Source organism: Rhinolophus sinicus, linkage group LG02 (assembly GCF_036562045.2).
Source record: "Rhinolophus sinicus isolate RSC01 linkage group LG02, ASM3656204v1, whole genome shotgun sequence".
Classification (NCBI taxonomy): Eukaryota; Metazoa; Chordata; class Mammalia; order Chiroptera; family Rhinolophidae; genus Rhinolophus; species Rhinolophus sinicus.
The window spans coordinates 169,189,404-169,202,117 of record NC_133752.1 but is presented as its reverse complement, the minus strand read 5'-3'; the positions used below and the strand labels follow the sequence as shown (position 1 = coordinate 169,202,117).

At 34.6% G+C, this 12,714-nt stretch overlaps 1 protein-coding gene across 1 annotated transcript in view; it reads left to right on the top strand.

The window, feature by feature from the left end:
- The window catches only part of PIK3C2G (phosphatidylinositol-4-phosphate 3-kinase catalytic subunit type 2 gamma), a 276,245-nt gene that overhangs the window by 166,968 nt on the left and 96,563 nt on the right, over positions 1-12,714 (top strand). Inside the window, exons 20-22 of the mRNA XM_019744695.2 lie at positions 3,971-4,151; positions 6,675-6,782; positions 11,436-11,528. Of these exons, the coding sequence (XP_019600254.2) occupies positions 3,971-4,151; positions 6,675-6,782; positions 11,436-11,528 (382 nt within the window). The remainder of the gene's footprint in view (positions 1-3,970; positions 4,152-6,674; positions 6,783-11,435; positions 11,529-12,714) is intronic.

Genomic DNA, 12,714 nt, shown 5'->3' with positions numbered 1-12,714 from the left:
ATATTTGTGTTCTAAAATTTTGTACAATCTAGAATATGGATTTCATTATTTTCTGAATTAATTGTGTTTTAATAGTTTCATATTAAAGTTGTTACAAAATGGTTTATTGACAAACATATTGCAAAATAACTATTGATTGTAAATTACATTTCTGCAGGCTTTGCCCATATAATGCCCCTGAGTTACAAATTCAACAGAAGTTCAGTGCTATATTTCTGAAAGACCAAATCAATATTCTAAGAATGAACACAGGAAAGTTATCTCTGCAAAAACCATAAAATGTATCAAATTTAGAAAAGTATTAAATCAGCCTCTTAATCACTGAGAAATAAAACAAAGTTGTAAAGGCTAAATAAGTATATGCTTTTTACTTAACACACTATTGGAATCTTAAAATTAATAATTCCATATCAGGTATTGGATTTCAGCCTTTATATGTCTCAGGGTTATAAGTACACTTGAACAAGTTATATTCTGGAATCCACCTGTGTTCACTAAAAACTGATCTACGGAGCCACACATCTTGCCTCACATAAAGCAGCAACAAACACAGGAGGAAACGGGAAAGGGAGATCTTGGGGTGACCTGAAATAACTCATCTTTTTGAGTAGCTCAGTTTTCTTCTGCTCCTGGATGTTATTGTCTCTCTTCTCTCACTGGAAATACACAAGTAGGTGAAAATTTAAGTCAGACCCTAAGATATGGGCTATCGTGCTGTCGAGCACTAAAATTAAGATCTACTCTGAAGGAAGGTATGAGGCAAGGCGAGCGGGGTGGTGTGATTACTCTGTTCTGTCCTGCTGGCAGACTGATGAAATGAGGATTATCTGTACTTTTACTGTGGCTCTAGCCTAGTCACTCACCATGGGACCAGAAGCAGCTATGCACGTAAGAAATGTAGAAAAGCTCTAATTTGTGAGAAATCTCCACTTCATGCGAGCTGAGAGGTTTGTGACTACCGTATGTCTCTGTGAGTCCACCATGATCTCCTTAATTTAGGAAAATACAAGATCCTGCATGACGTCCTATCACAGATGTGCTCAGTCATGTGGGTTATGCTTCCTTCTATTCTTGCTTTCTGCGTCTCATACTTAACATTGTCAAACCTTTAATCAGCTAGACTTTATGCATTTACCCTCATTCTAATGTTGTCATTACTTACAGTCTATATCAAACTGGATCTCAGACATGAGGATAAACAGGTCTCTGGCATTTTGAGATTTACGTCACAGTTTGTAAACAGTCACACTGCCTGCATCTTAAAAGCCCAATTTTTCAACACCAAGTCTTACTCAAGACTTCTCAGCCCCTTAACCTTTTTTTTTTTTTTTTTTAACTTTTCATAAGCAATACTGCTTCTTCCAGGTGACAATGTCTTATGAAAAGGGTTTCTGTAATGCTCAAGGGATCGTGGCCAGCTGTTTTCTACAATCTCACAAAGAGAAGCAATGAGAGAAAGCTATGGCATGAGGGGTTTATCACTTCTATGGTAAAGGTCGCTGACACGGAACTGAGTGACCCTCTACTCAAACCTGTATGGCCTAACTTTCTCGGCAGTTGTTTCAAACTAATGGACATGTTAATATCTCTTGCTGGTAAATGACTGTGCCGGTAAATGACTCTCATGATCTCAATTCTGCAATGTGTAGAAACAGACTCTTTATGAAGTCGGGTAAAAAGCCACAGAACTTGAACCAGATCTCACCAGGAGAACATGTCATCTTGCAGGGATGTGCAGGAAACACATTCCAAAAGGAAAAGAATCACAACAAAATACACTGTTTTCTTCACCGTTACATTTTTTACAACACAGTCACATATTCTCTCCGTAAATCTCCCTTTTCTTTTCATTTTGAGCAAAGAATCAAACTGAGATTTTCTTCTTTGAATGAGCTGCTCCTGCGAGAAGCAAACACAATTCTTATAGGATAAGAATTGAGTATTGTCAATACAAATTATATAATTCTGGCAGATCCTGTGACATTACATCTTATAATTTTTCTTTTAAATACTTTAGTAAAAAGTTGACTTCTGTGCAGAATAACTTTTCCTTTTAGCATGTAGATAGTCATCGGGTGGTTAAGTTATAGTTAACGTACTAGAACAGGTTTAAACTAACTTAAAAAACAAGAAACTCAATATTCAAAACATATAACAATTGTTGCAAGGATTGATATGGGACATAGAAATACTCTACCTATCAACTCCCTATCTCACTGAAACTCAAGTAGACTATAAAATAGTATATTACATAACTCCTCAAAATACTGTGAGAATCTGAGAGGTACATAATTCTACATAAAATGTTTGAAGTTTTACATGTGCATACTTGTATTTGCATCTTTCCAATTCACACTCATTTTCTTAAAGCTCCCAAATAATGACATGATTCACTTGTTATGTGTCTGACATTTCAAAATCTCACCATAGGAGTAGGCTGGAAAACTGTTTATTGTCTGTTCTTCTTACATTGAAAATGCATCTTTAGCCCCGTGTGTGTGTGTGCGCTTGTATATGAGTGTGTTTTTAATGCTTTGCAGAAGTAAATAAGTACTGTCATTCCACTCAAAGTTTATATTTCTTTTGGGAAAGTAAAAGAAGTGCTAGAAGATTATTTGGCTTCATAACAATGACAAGGAGGAAAGCCTCCAACTAAAAAAGAAAATGCAGACTAATTGAATTAATTTTTTCAACTTAAATGTGTAGGAACAGAAAACTTAGGACAATTAAAAATAATGTGTTTGTTAGAGGCTCTGTAACAATGCATATTGGGCAGTGAGGCAAAATTAGCAATACAGAATGAAGTCCATCTATATATTTTCTGACTGCTATTCATTAAATCCTTTTTATTTTCAGCATTCCATCCTCACAATAATTTTCTTCTAGTTCCTTGAATGCTAATTATTTTTCATAAGAAAAGACTAGAGACCAGCTAAGATTAAAAGAATCAGTCAGAAAAAGTTAACATTCAAAGGAATTTGTCTTTTTTATTCTATTTCAGTATTTTGGAGCATATTAGAATGTAAAGTATAAGCATATTGGAATTAGTTTAAGCACATTGGAATTAGTTTCAAGGCAACAGAAATTGTAACATGGCAGACAGAGTATTTAAATATTTGTCACTGCTTCATCATCTAGCAACGTATTCTTACATTTTTTATTTTCGATGTCCCCCACCCCACCCCATGCTCGTGACAGGAGTAGACTGCCAGGTAGTGACAGAAATTCGCTTGGGGAGGCTGTGACATACAGATGAATTAATGTTTTTTGACTGCATAGTCATACATTGTGCTAAGTCCTTTGAAACGCATTAGCTCATTCTATGTTCTATACAGCTCTGTAGAGTCAGAGTTATTACTTTCTTTTACAGAGAAAGAAATAAAATCTCAGCCTTGCTAAGTAACTGGCCTAAGTTACTTGTAAGTTGTAGGGCTAGGACTTGCATCCAGAATTTCCTGAGAACAAAAAACATGCTCTTGCCTTTACAATATCTTCCTATAGGTCATCAAGGGGAAATGCTGGCAGAAAGAGCAATATAGAAGTATCAACACGGTGGGGGCAACATCTTTTGAAAAAAAGCAGAAAAAGGTGGGGCTGATGATTGAGTTGCAATATAGTGTGGTCACTTATAAATACTATTTCTAAAATTCTTTCTTCATATTTTAATAAGTCAAAAATATATTCTTAAGGTAAGTATTTGTTATATAATTAATAAGCCTGAAAGAAAAAGTGCATTGTGAACTGAAATGAGAAAAGGCAGTTCTCTTATTGATTCTTCACTTTTGGAATCTTATTAGCTATCAAGATGGAACTTGATGACCGCCAACAAATAAAACACATTTGCCTCCATTTTATGCTGTTAAACTGCCGAAAGCTACCAAGTACAGTCTAAAATGCACTTATTTTTCCTGCTGGAGGTGTTAAAAAATCAGCTTTAGATACAAGAATTATTTTTCTCTGTTTCCTTCAGGTTGCTAAAGGATGCACAGAATGAAGCTTATTTTAAAAGCTGGTATCAGAAGCTGTTGGCTGCTCTCGAATTCTGTGCAGGAAAAGCCTTGAGTGATGAGTTTTCGAAGGAGATGAAACTTATCAAAATTCTGGGAGACATTGGGGAAAAAGTCAAATCTGCCAGTGACCCTCAAAGACAGGTTTGTTGAGAAATCAATCTTCATGTAGTGAAGTGGTTGTTTCTGTTTTTGTTTTTTTTTTAAATCTTTGGTTGTTTTAATTTCATAGCTTAGAAAGAAAATTCCTTATAAGACACTTAAATCAATTACTTTCATCAAGGTTTTTTGTGTTTTTTTGTTTTGTTTTTTTCATTTTACTATCCTAAAGTTATTGCCTATCACTAGGACAAAGTTGTTGTCGCTCACTAGGACACTAAATAGCCATGTAGCATGCAGAGAATACCTGACAAGAGGCCAACTTAAAGGCAGTTGGAATTTAAAATGACCAGAAGAAATAATTTCCTTAAAATAGCAGCACAAGTCAGACTCATAGAAGTACATAAGGAGACTTTTTAGGGCACGTTTGTCCAAGGTACAAAATTTAGGTCTGGGCTTTTCCAACAATGCACTCATCAAGATCCCATTTTTAAAGACTTTTTGCCAAAACAAGTAGAATGAATTAAATGAAACTATTCAATAGTGGTGTGGCTAGTAATACTCTTACAATAAGATCCATGGATGACAAAGTATGATGCCTCTTTCATCAATGATTATAATAATGGACTTCGCTATTCTTTTTGGTGGTCTGTTGGAAGAACACTTGCTCTTCTTATTTATCTGCATCTCTAGTTCCCTTCATTATGGATCATTAAGTAGGTTCCCTAATCACTAAATGGGCTCAACATTCTAGATGCAGGGAGATATTGGGCATCCATTCATTGTAGTAAGAACATCATTCAATAACAATTAAGTACTTACTACAGACTAGGAGTTAAGGATGGAAAGATGACTAAAACATGAATCTTGTCCTCAAGGGAGCTTAGAGTTTCTCTTCACCCACTATTTTAAAATCAACAAGAGTTTTCAACAAAATGATGTGAAAATAGTAACAGGCAGTGTCCCAGAATTTTTTCCCAGCACAAGATTTTTCTTGCTGGAAGTCACTTCATTTGGTAAAAATTCCAGAAGCTAGCTATTGTCTTACCTAGGATATAATGGAAAAGAAAAAGCATATTCATAAAATTTGTTTTTAAATGGGAGACATATAAACTCTGATTATACAGAAGAGCCTAAGGCACATAACATGATGGACAATGCAAAAAAAAAAATTATATGATTTCTCCATAATACTATTATCTCATTAATTATTTTCTAGAGATAGACAAAAAGTTGAAAGCAAGTGAAATAAATTGGTTTCAAATTTACAAACTTTTTGTATAGGCTTGGTCTATTTCTTACGTTTTTAAATCCCTCACATATTTAAGATGCATACTACAGTGAAATAATTCTGGTGCCTTTTCTGACCATTTGCATCATGTTCCAGAGTGATATTGACATTATTCTCCCAAGTAAAAGTATTTTTTTTCACCTTGACTGGCTGCTTTTGTGATAAAAGCTCTTCACATAAAAATAGGAAAACAAAAGAGGTGGGGGAAGCAGTTATAATTTTTCACCATTTAAGTTACTGTTTGCTTATTTTTTTAAAAAAAGCACTAATTAAACCTAACTATATGAAATAAAGAGATTTTAATTTAATGAAGAGAGCAGAGATGCTCCTCCATAATATTTTTGAGGCAAATGCAAGCATAGATGAGGCAAAGGAGGACAGACAGAAAGAATGCCGTTGTGGGATTTTCCTCACTTCTCCACCTTGATCTTCTGGATTCTGGGAGCAGCAAATGCTATTATGTACCAGTGAGCCAGGAAGAAAAGCTAAGAAACTCTTGAGAGGTAATTAAGCATTATTACTATGATAGCCTCATTTCCATAATTGGGCTTAAAGAGTTTTCAAAACTGGGCTAAAAGGAGCTTTCTTAATTTTGAATTATTATTACTATTTTGTTTTGAATTACTATCGATTTTCCCCCTATTTTCATTGGGAATACACAATTATAAAGGCATTGTTTGTGGTCTCAGACCTTCAATAGGTACTATGAAAGAGGATTGTGGGAGTGAGTCAAGTATCAGAAATATACTCGTTGGTATTTAGTAAACTATATGTATTACTGTTTCTGACCATTATCAATTGTCTGCAATAAACATTTTTTGTCATTATTGCTCATAATATATGTAAACTTTTTTCTAAAATGTACTATTAAGTGTAAATCTTAAGAGTTACAAACTAAGAATTCAGAAAATTATCAGAGATGGATCATATTAATAATTACTTAAAGCAGGGATTTCAAGTTGCTGAGCCACAGCTCAAGTCTAACCCATAGTGTTTTGTTTCAACAGAATAGTGCTTTGATTTTGTTGCTATTTTTTAAAAATTGAATTTAAAGTCTTTTAGAAAGCATGCACTCATTAATTCTCCATTTTTTCCCCAGCACTCTCTGCTATTTTTAGCCTGCTGCCTCCTCAAATGTGGCTACATCACCTACCTGACCCTAAAGCATCCAAGTGTGCAACCCTTGAATTAAAGAGTTTATTTAATCATATTACAACTTGAAGGAAAATTTAAGTTCTTTACACTTTCTAAATGCTTTTTCTTATGATTTTCCACAGGAAGTATTGAAGAAAGAGATTGGAAGACTAGAAGAATTCTTTCAGTATGTAAATACCTGTCACCTCCCTCTGAACCCTGCTCTATGTATAAAGGGGATTGATCATGATGTAAGTCAATTTATTCAGTAGATAAGTTGAGTTATTTTGTTTTGCATTGTTTAGTCCACTGCATGTTTATGAAATGGCACAAACAATTTATACATTTTATGTAATTACTTTAAGAAAAATAATTGAATTCCATTCAAATCATGTGCTCCATCTGATGTACTGTGTGACCCCTCTCGCCAGTTGACTTGTTGGCTTAGAAACATCAGTTCAGTGAAAAAAAACAATAAAGATGCTTTTCACTGAATTGATTTCTCAATTTATTCAAAATGGTTGATTTGCTGACCCCAAACAGGCTAAGTTTAATTTCATGCTTATTTAGATTACGTGTATGCCCATGCCTAGTACACTAATATATCATTAGCTATAACATCTCCATTTCAATTCAATTTAAAATTCATTGATGCTCATATGTTAGTGTGCCATATAATACATTTTGTGATTCTACTCATGCCTGGAAAGCCATTCCTAGTGTTGTCATCTTACAAACCCCTTCTCTTCATTTGCCTCTGTCAGCCACCCTTCTCTGACATGGAACCATCCTTTCTTCTCTGTTCTCCATGAGCTTTATTTTTCACCTTCTCAAAAGCCCAAGAGTAGAAGACACTAACAGAGACAAGGATTGATAAGAGAGATTTAGAAGTAAAGAGGTTAAACTATCACACATGCATAATAAATGTTACTTAACTGAAGTTATAAGACAATCAACAAAACAAATCCAACAATTAGAAGAAAAATTAGACCATTATTACTATGAACACAAAAAGTTTTTCTAAAAACATGATACTATCACCTTTACAAATTTGCTGCCACAAAGACACCCTACAAACTTTTCTCATATGCTACATAAACATATTTTGAAAAATATCAAAGGCATGAATTCCACAAACTATGTCTATTTGATCTAAAATCCAAATCATCACTACTTTTTTAAAAAATGTGTAGCTTTTTAATCATTAGCAGTATTCACTGATTAATGCTGATGCTATATGGAAACTCAGCATTCATAGATGTAGTAACTTAAAGTAGAAAGAACAAAATGGATCATTGAGTACAGATGTTGGGGTTTTTTATTTCTGCTTTCTTGGTTTGTTGTTGTTTAAGGAATAGACTTTTTTTTTTTTTTAATTAACAGTACATGAGTTTTTGTTTGTGGGTTTGGGGTAGTTCTAATTGTGGCTGATGTGAGTGTCCAGGTGAGCTGGCCAGATTCCTGGGTCACCAGCCCAGGAGTTACCACTTCTAGTGCTGAGACAAGGACCACACTCCTTCCCTCCTTCCCTGCAGCAACCTGCAGCCATTGGCACTTTCCCTGAGACTCGGAAGTGCCCCAAGGAGAGCTCAGTTTTTGCCCCATTTGCTCTGACCAGCTGCGCCTGGCACAGGGTCACCACACTTGTGCATACGGCAATGAACAAGACAGATGTGGTAGGTGTCGCTCTAATCTACAGGACATGTCAGTCTGTCCTCCAGTTCTACTGACAACAAGGAAGTCTGAAGGGACATACATTACATCTGAAGGTGCAATAAATGTGGCAATGTTCCAACCAGAGCCCACATCTTGTTGGCCAGTAGAGGATCCATACTGGAAAGAGCCTCTATGAGAATAATAAACATGGTAAGACCTTCAGACAGACCTTTCAGCCAACGGTTCACTTGAAGATCCACTGAGGGAAAAAGCTCTGTGAATGCAGAGTGTGGGAAGACTTGTCATCCCTGTTCCCATCTCATTAAATACCAGAGACTCCACAATTGGGAGAAACCTCATGCATGTGATGAATGTGTAAAAAGCCTTCACTCAGAGTTCCCTACTCATTGATCATCAGATAGCCCATACTGGGGAAAAGCCTTCCTGATGTAATAAGTGTGTGAGGCCTTGTTCAGAGTAAAATCCTTTTCCAACATCAGGCACTTCACAAGTGAGAAATCTTATAGTTGAAATGAGTGTGGGAAAGCTTTCTGTTCCAATAGAAACCTTGTCAATTATCAGAGAATCCATGCAGGGAAGAAGCCTTATGAGTTTAACGAACATAGTAAGACCTTCAGTCAGAATAAATGTCTTATTTGTCATCAGAGCCTCCATAATGGGAAACAAGCCCATAAATGTAGCCAGTGTATAAAAAACCTTCAATGAGACGTCTCAACTTGTTGACTATGAACAAATTCATACCAAAGGAAAACCTTTTGAATGCAGTCAGGCAAGGCTCTCAGCCTGAGAAAATGTCTTATTTTGTGTCACAGACTTCACACTAGCAAATAGCCCTATAAATGTGCAATCAAGACTCACACCTCATTATATATCAGAGAATTCACACTGGTGAGAAATCCTATGAATGTAATGAGTATGGGAAGGTATTTGGTTATAGCACCAATCTTATGGTACATCAGAGAACCTATCTGGGGAGAAACCTTATAAATTTGATGACTGTGGAAAGTCATTATTGACAGTTCACAGTTTATCATGCATCAGAAAGTTCACATTGGATATAAGACCCATGAATGTAGTGAGTGTGGGAAAGCTTAGAGTCAGCCTTCTATTTTAGTCATCATCAGTGAACTACACTGAGGAGAGGCACTCAGGCCTGGCTTTCTTAAATCATGGTTCTCCAAGATGGAGAGCAAAGGGGTTAAGTTTGAGTTAAGCTTTCTTAATAAGAAGAATTTTCACCTTTGTCAGTGGACAATTTCCTGTTTCCCTTTGGGTCACTGAGGGATTGTTGACCAGGTGAGAGAATCTGACTGACTTAATGCAATTTTTCTCCTCTCCTGGGAAAGTAAACACCAGACATTTCCTTTGCTAATATGTTTTTTTTAATTATTTTAAATTTATTTCATTAGTGTGTAATTCTCAAGAACAGAGGTCATATCTTCCTTTCTCTATTTCAGTTCTTCTATCTCACCATTTACATAAAATCATCCTCCAAGACTCTGATTCATTCTTTCCTGTCTCTTGTTTATGGCCCTCCCAATCCTTATCTCTCCTTGTATCCCTTTTCCTACCTAAAAATCCTTTTCTTTTACTTGTTTGCTAACCTATGTCTCTCAGAATCTTCAAATCCAGCTCACTCATCTCTGAACTCTCTTCTTCAAATGCTTCATCATTCAACTGTGATAAATTGCCTTGCAAATTATTTTCAATTTAATGTATTATGTGTACACGTTCATAGCAACTTTTTGTAGGCTCTTTGAGAATATGTGATCTTTTTGTTAGCATACAGGTAATGGTTTGTGCATACTAATTGTTGAATATATAATATTTTTGGCATGACTCTCAAAAAATATACTGCACATGAAAACCAAAATATGATACAATGAAAGCAAAAGAGCTGTGAGTAATGCAATTAAGAAGAGGGGCTAAGCCTTGCCATCAGCCTCCCTTTGCCCTTTGTCTCTTCCCTAGATGTGGGATGCCTCAAAAAGACCCCCAAGAGATTGAATAAGTATAGAGTTTTAAATCTACTGATCCAGACTCATTGCTGGCCTAATACAGGATTTCCTCATTCAATACCATGACAGAAGGTGATACATTCCCTAACTGACTTATTTATTATTTAACAAGCAGCCTCACCCATTTACTATAAAACTCAAACTGATTCAGTAAGTAAGGATTTCTGTTTGCTGTGGGATTAGGTGAGATTTATGTTGATAGCTTAAGTTAAGAAATAGATCCTTTTCCTTTCAGCTTCTACCAATTTCAGACTTCTCAGAAATAATGATATGCAAACTGATCTTTCAACATGTATTGAGGTCATAATTTACTAAGTTGATAAACTGAAAGTATCAAGTTCTTTTCCTTTTTTTAATATTGATTGTACTCTTCACTGAGTCCACATGAACTCTCTAATAGCCTACAGAAACACAGCCTTTTAACACTCAAACAATTGTAAGAACATAAAAGAAAAATAAAGTATAATGGAAAGTACTCAATATTGTAAAGCTGAAAATGGAAATGCAAAATATAACTGAAAGAAACACAAAGAGAAAATATATGTTGTAATCTGTAAAGGTAAGAAAATGTTCATTAACAAAACGGGAAGTAGAATGCATTAATTTTTTGAACTACTTGATTAGGCATTATAAAAAGTATTTTATATCCATTAGCTCGTATATCTATTACCAAAATGTGTGAGGTAGGGGTTGTGAGCCCCATTTGACAGTATCATACATTTAAGTAACTTGCCCAGTCTTACTGCTAATAAGTTTCAGAGTCCAAATTTGAAGTAATTCAGGGCTTTCTTAATTCTATATCCATGTTTCCTTTAAGTATGCTACAGGGAAGAAATAATTAAAAGGAAATAATTTTTAATAGACTTTGTTTTCTTTTAGATATTAACCAACTAGCATAAGCACAATACCTATATACTACTTAGTTTATTTAAATCACCAACATATCATCACTGTTCAGTGAGAAAAAAATGTAGTTGAAGATTTACCACCTGCCAAAAAGCTGGCTTTTCAGTTTCTAAGTAAAGGCTTTGGTTGGTAAACTAAAGTATTTTGTTTTTGTTTTTAAAAAATAAGTTTCTTTGCTCCAAAGTTTTGTATCCATATGTGTTATAGCTGCTCAAATAACAAATTCTGCAAGAGGCCATGATTCCAGGGAAAGTGTTCTTTTTGCTTTATTTTGCTCACCATTTTTCTCTTCTCTTCTTATAGGCATGTTCATATTTCACATCTAATGCTTTGCCATTGAAGATTACTTTCATCAATGCTAATCCAATGGGCAAAAACATCAGCATCATTTTTAAAGTACGGTAACTCCTAAAATATCAAATTGATTACATGGGTGGAAATATTGATTTATTACTCACGGAAAAAAAATTATTATAGCTCTTTTCCTCTGGCAATAGCACAGAGGATTCCAGCTATTTTTGATTTTGCATTTTTACAGAATTATAATACATGCCAAACTATGATTTGCAATAAATCAAACATGACTGGCTTAAAGCCAGGGAAACTTCAATATAAAACTTAAGAAAACATGTTTCAGTAAATGAAATTATATGATCACTTTTGAGTAGCACCAAAAAATGGAATGTATAGTGAGCCCCAAGGGGGAGAGTTTTATTTTGGCCTAAATACTAAATTAAGAATCAAACTTACTTGAAACTCAAACAATATAAATTAATTTAACATAAAATTCTTATCTGTAAGCACTTGCTTATTTTGGTAATTTGGGTTGTTTTCTTCCTTTTAAATAATTATAAATATAGGCCATATCAGTCTTTATCATGAATCCCATGGGAAAATAGAGTAAAAGGTTATAGACAGGTGGGAAAGAGGGACTAAAGAAAGAACAAATAAAGTAAGTAAAAAGTAAGGATTTCCTAATCTTAATTCTTAATTATTAATTAAGAATAATTCAATAACTTAATTGTTCAGTCAAACCAGACAACAGATCTCAACATGATTTATTTGGTGGGTTCTGACTATTTTTGAGGATAATTAGCAAACCCATACATTTGCTTTGACCTGTGTAGCCTCAAGCATTAGTGATCCCAAGACACTGCATTTTTGGTAAAATTAAAAATAAAAAAAATACAGAATCTCATCTTGGTATAATTTTATGCATGTGATTTAGAAAGCATTTTTGAAACCAAACCTCTTATTAGTTTAAAAGCATAGAACTATCCTTCTGCTTTGGATATATTCCATTTCCTTCATTATGCTAAAATAATCACCCCTTTATCATTTATTTTTATTAAAGGTAATTCACTCTGAAAACTTTATAACTACTTTCATAATAAGAGAAGTCAATGATTCAAAGTCTGATGAATCATATGTGTACTATTTATCCTCAGAGTCAAGAAGTTCTTGGTATTCTAACTGTACATCAGTGCATACATTTATGGCATACCAAATAATGTTTCATTTAGCTTTCTCTTGGCTGAGTTTGAAATTTGAATAACCATTCATCCAGCCTCTCTTCACTAGA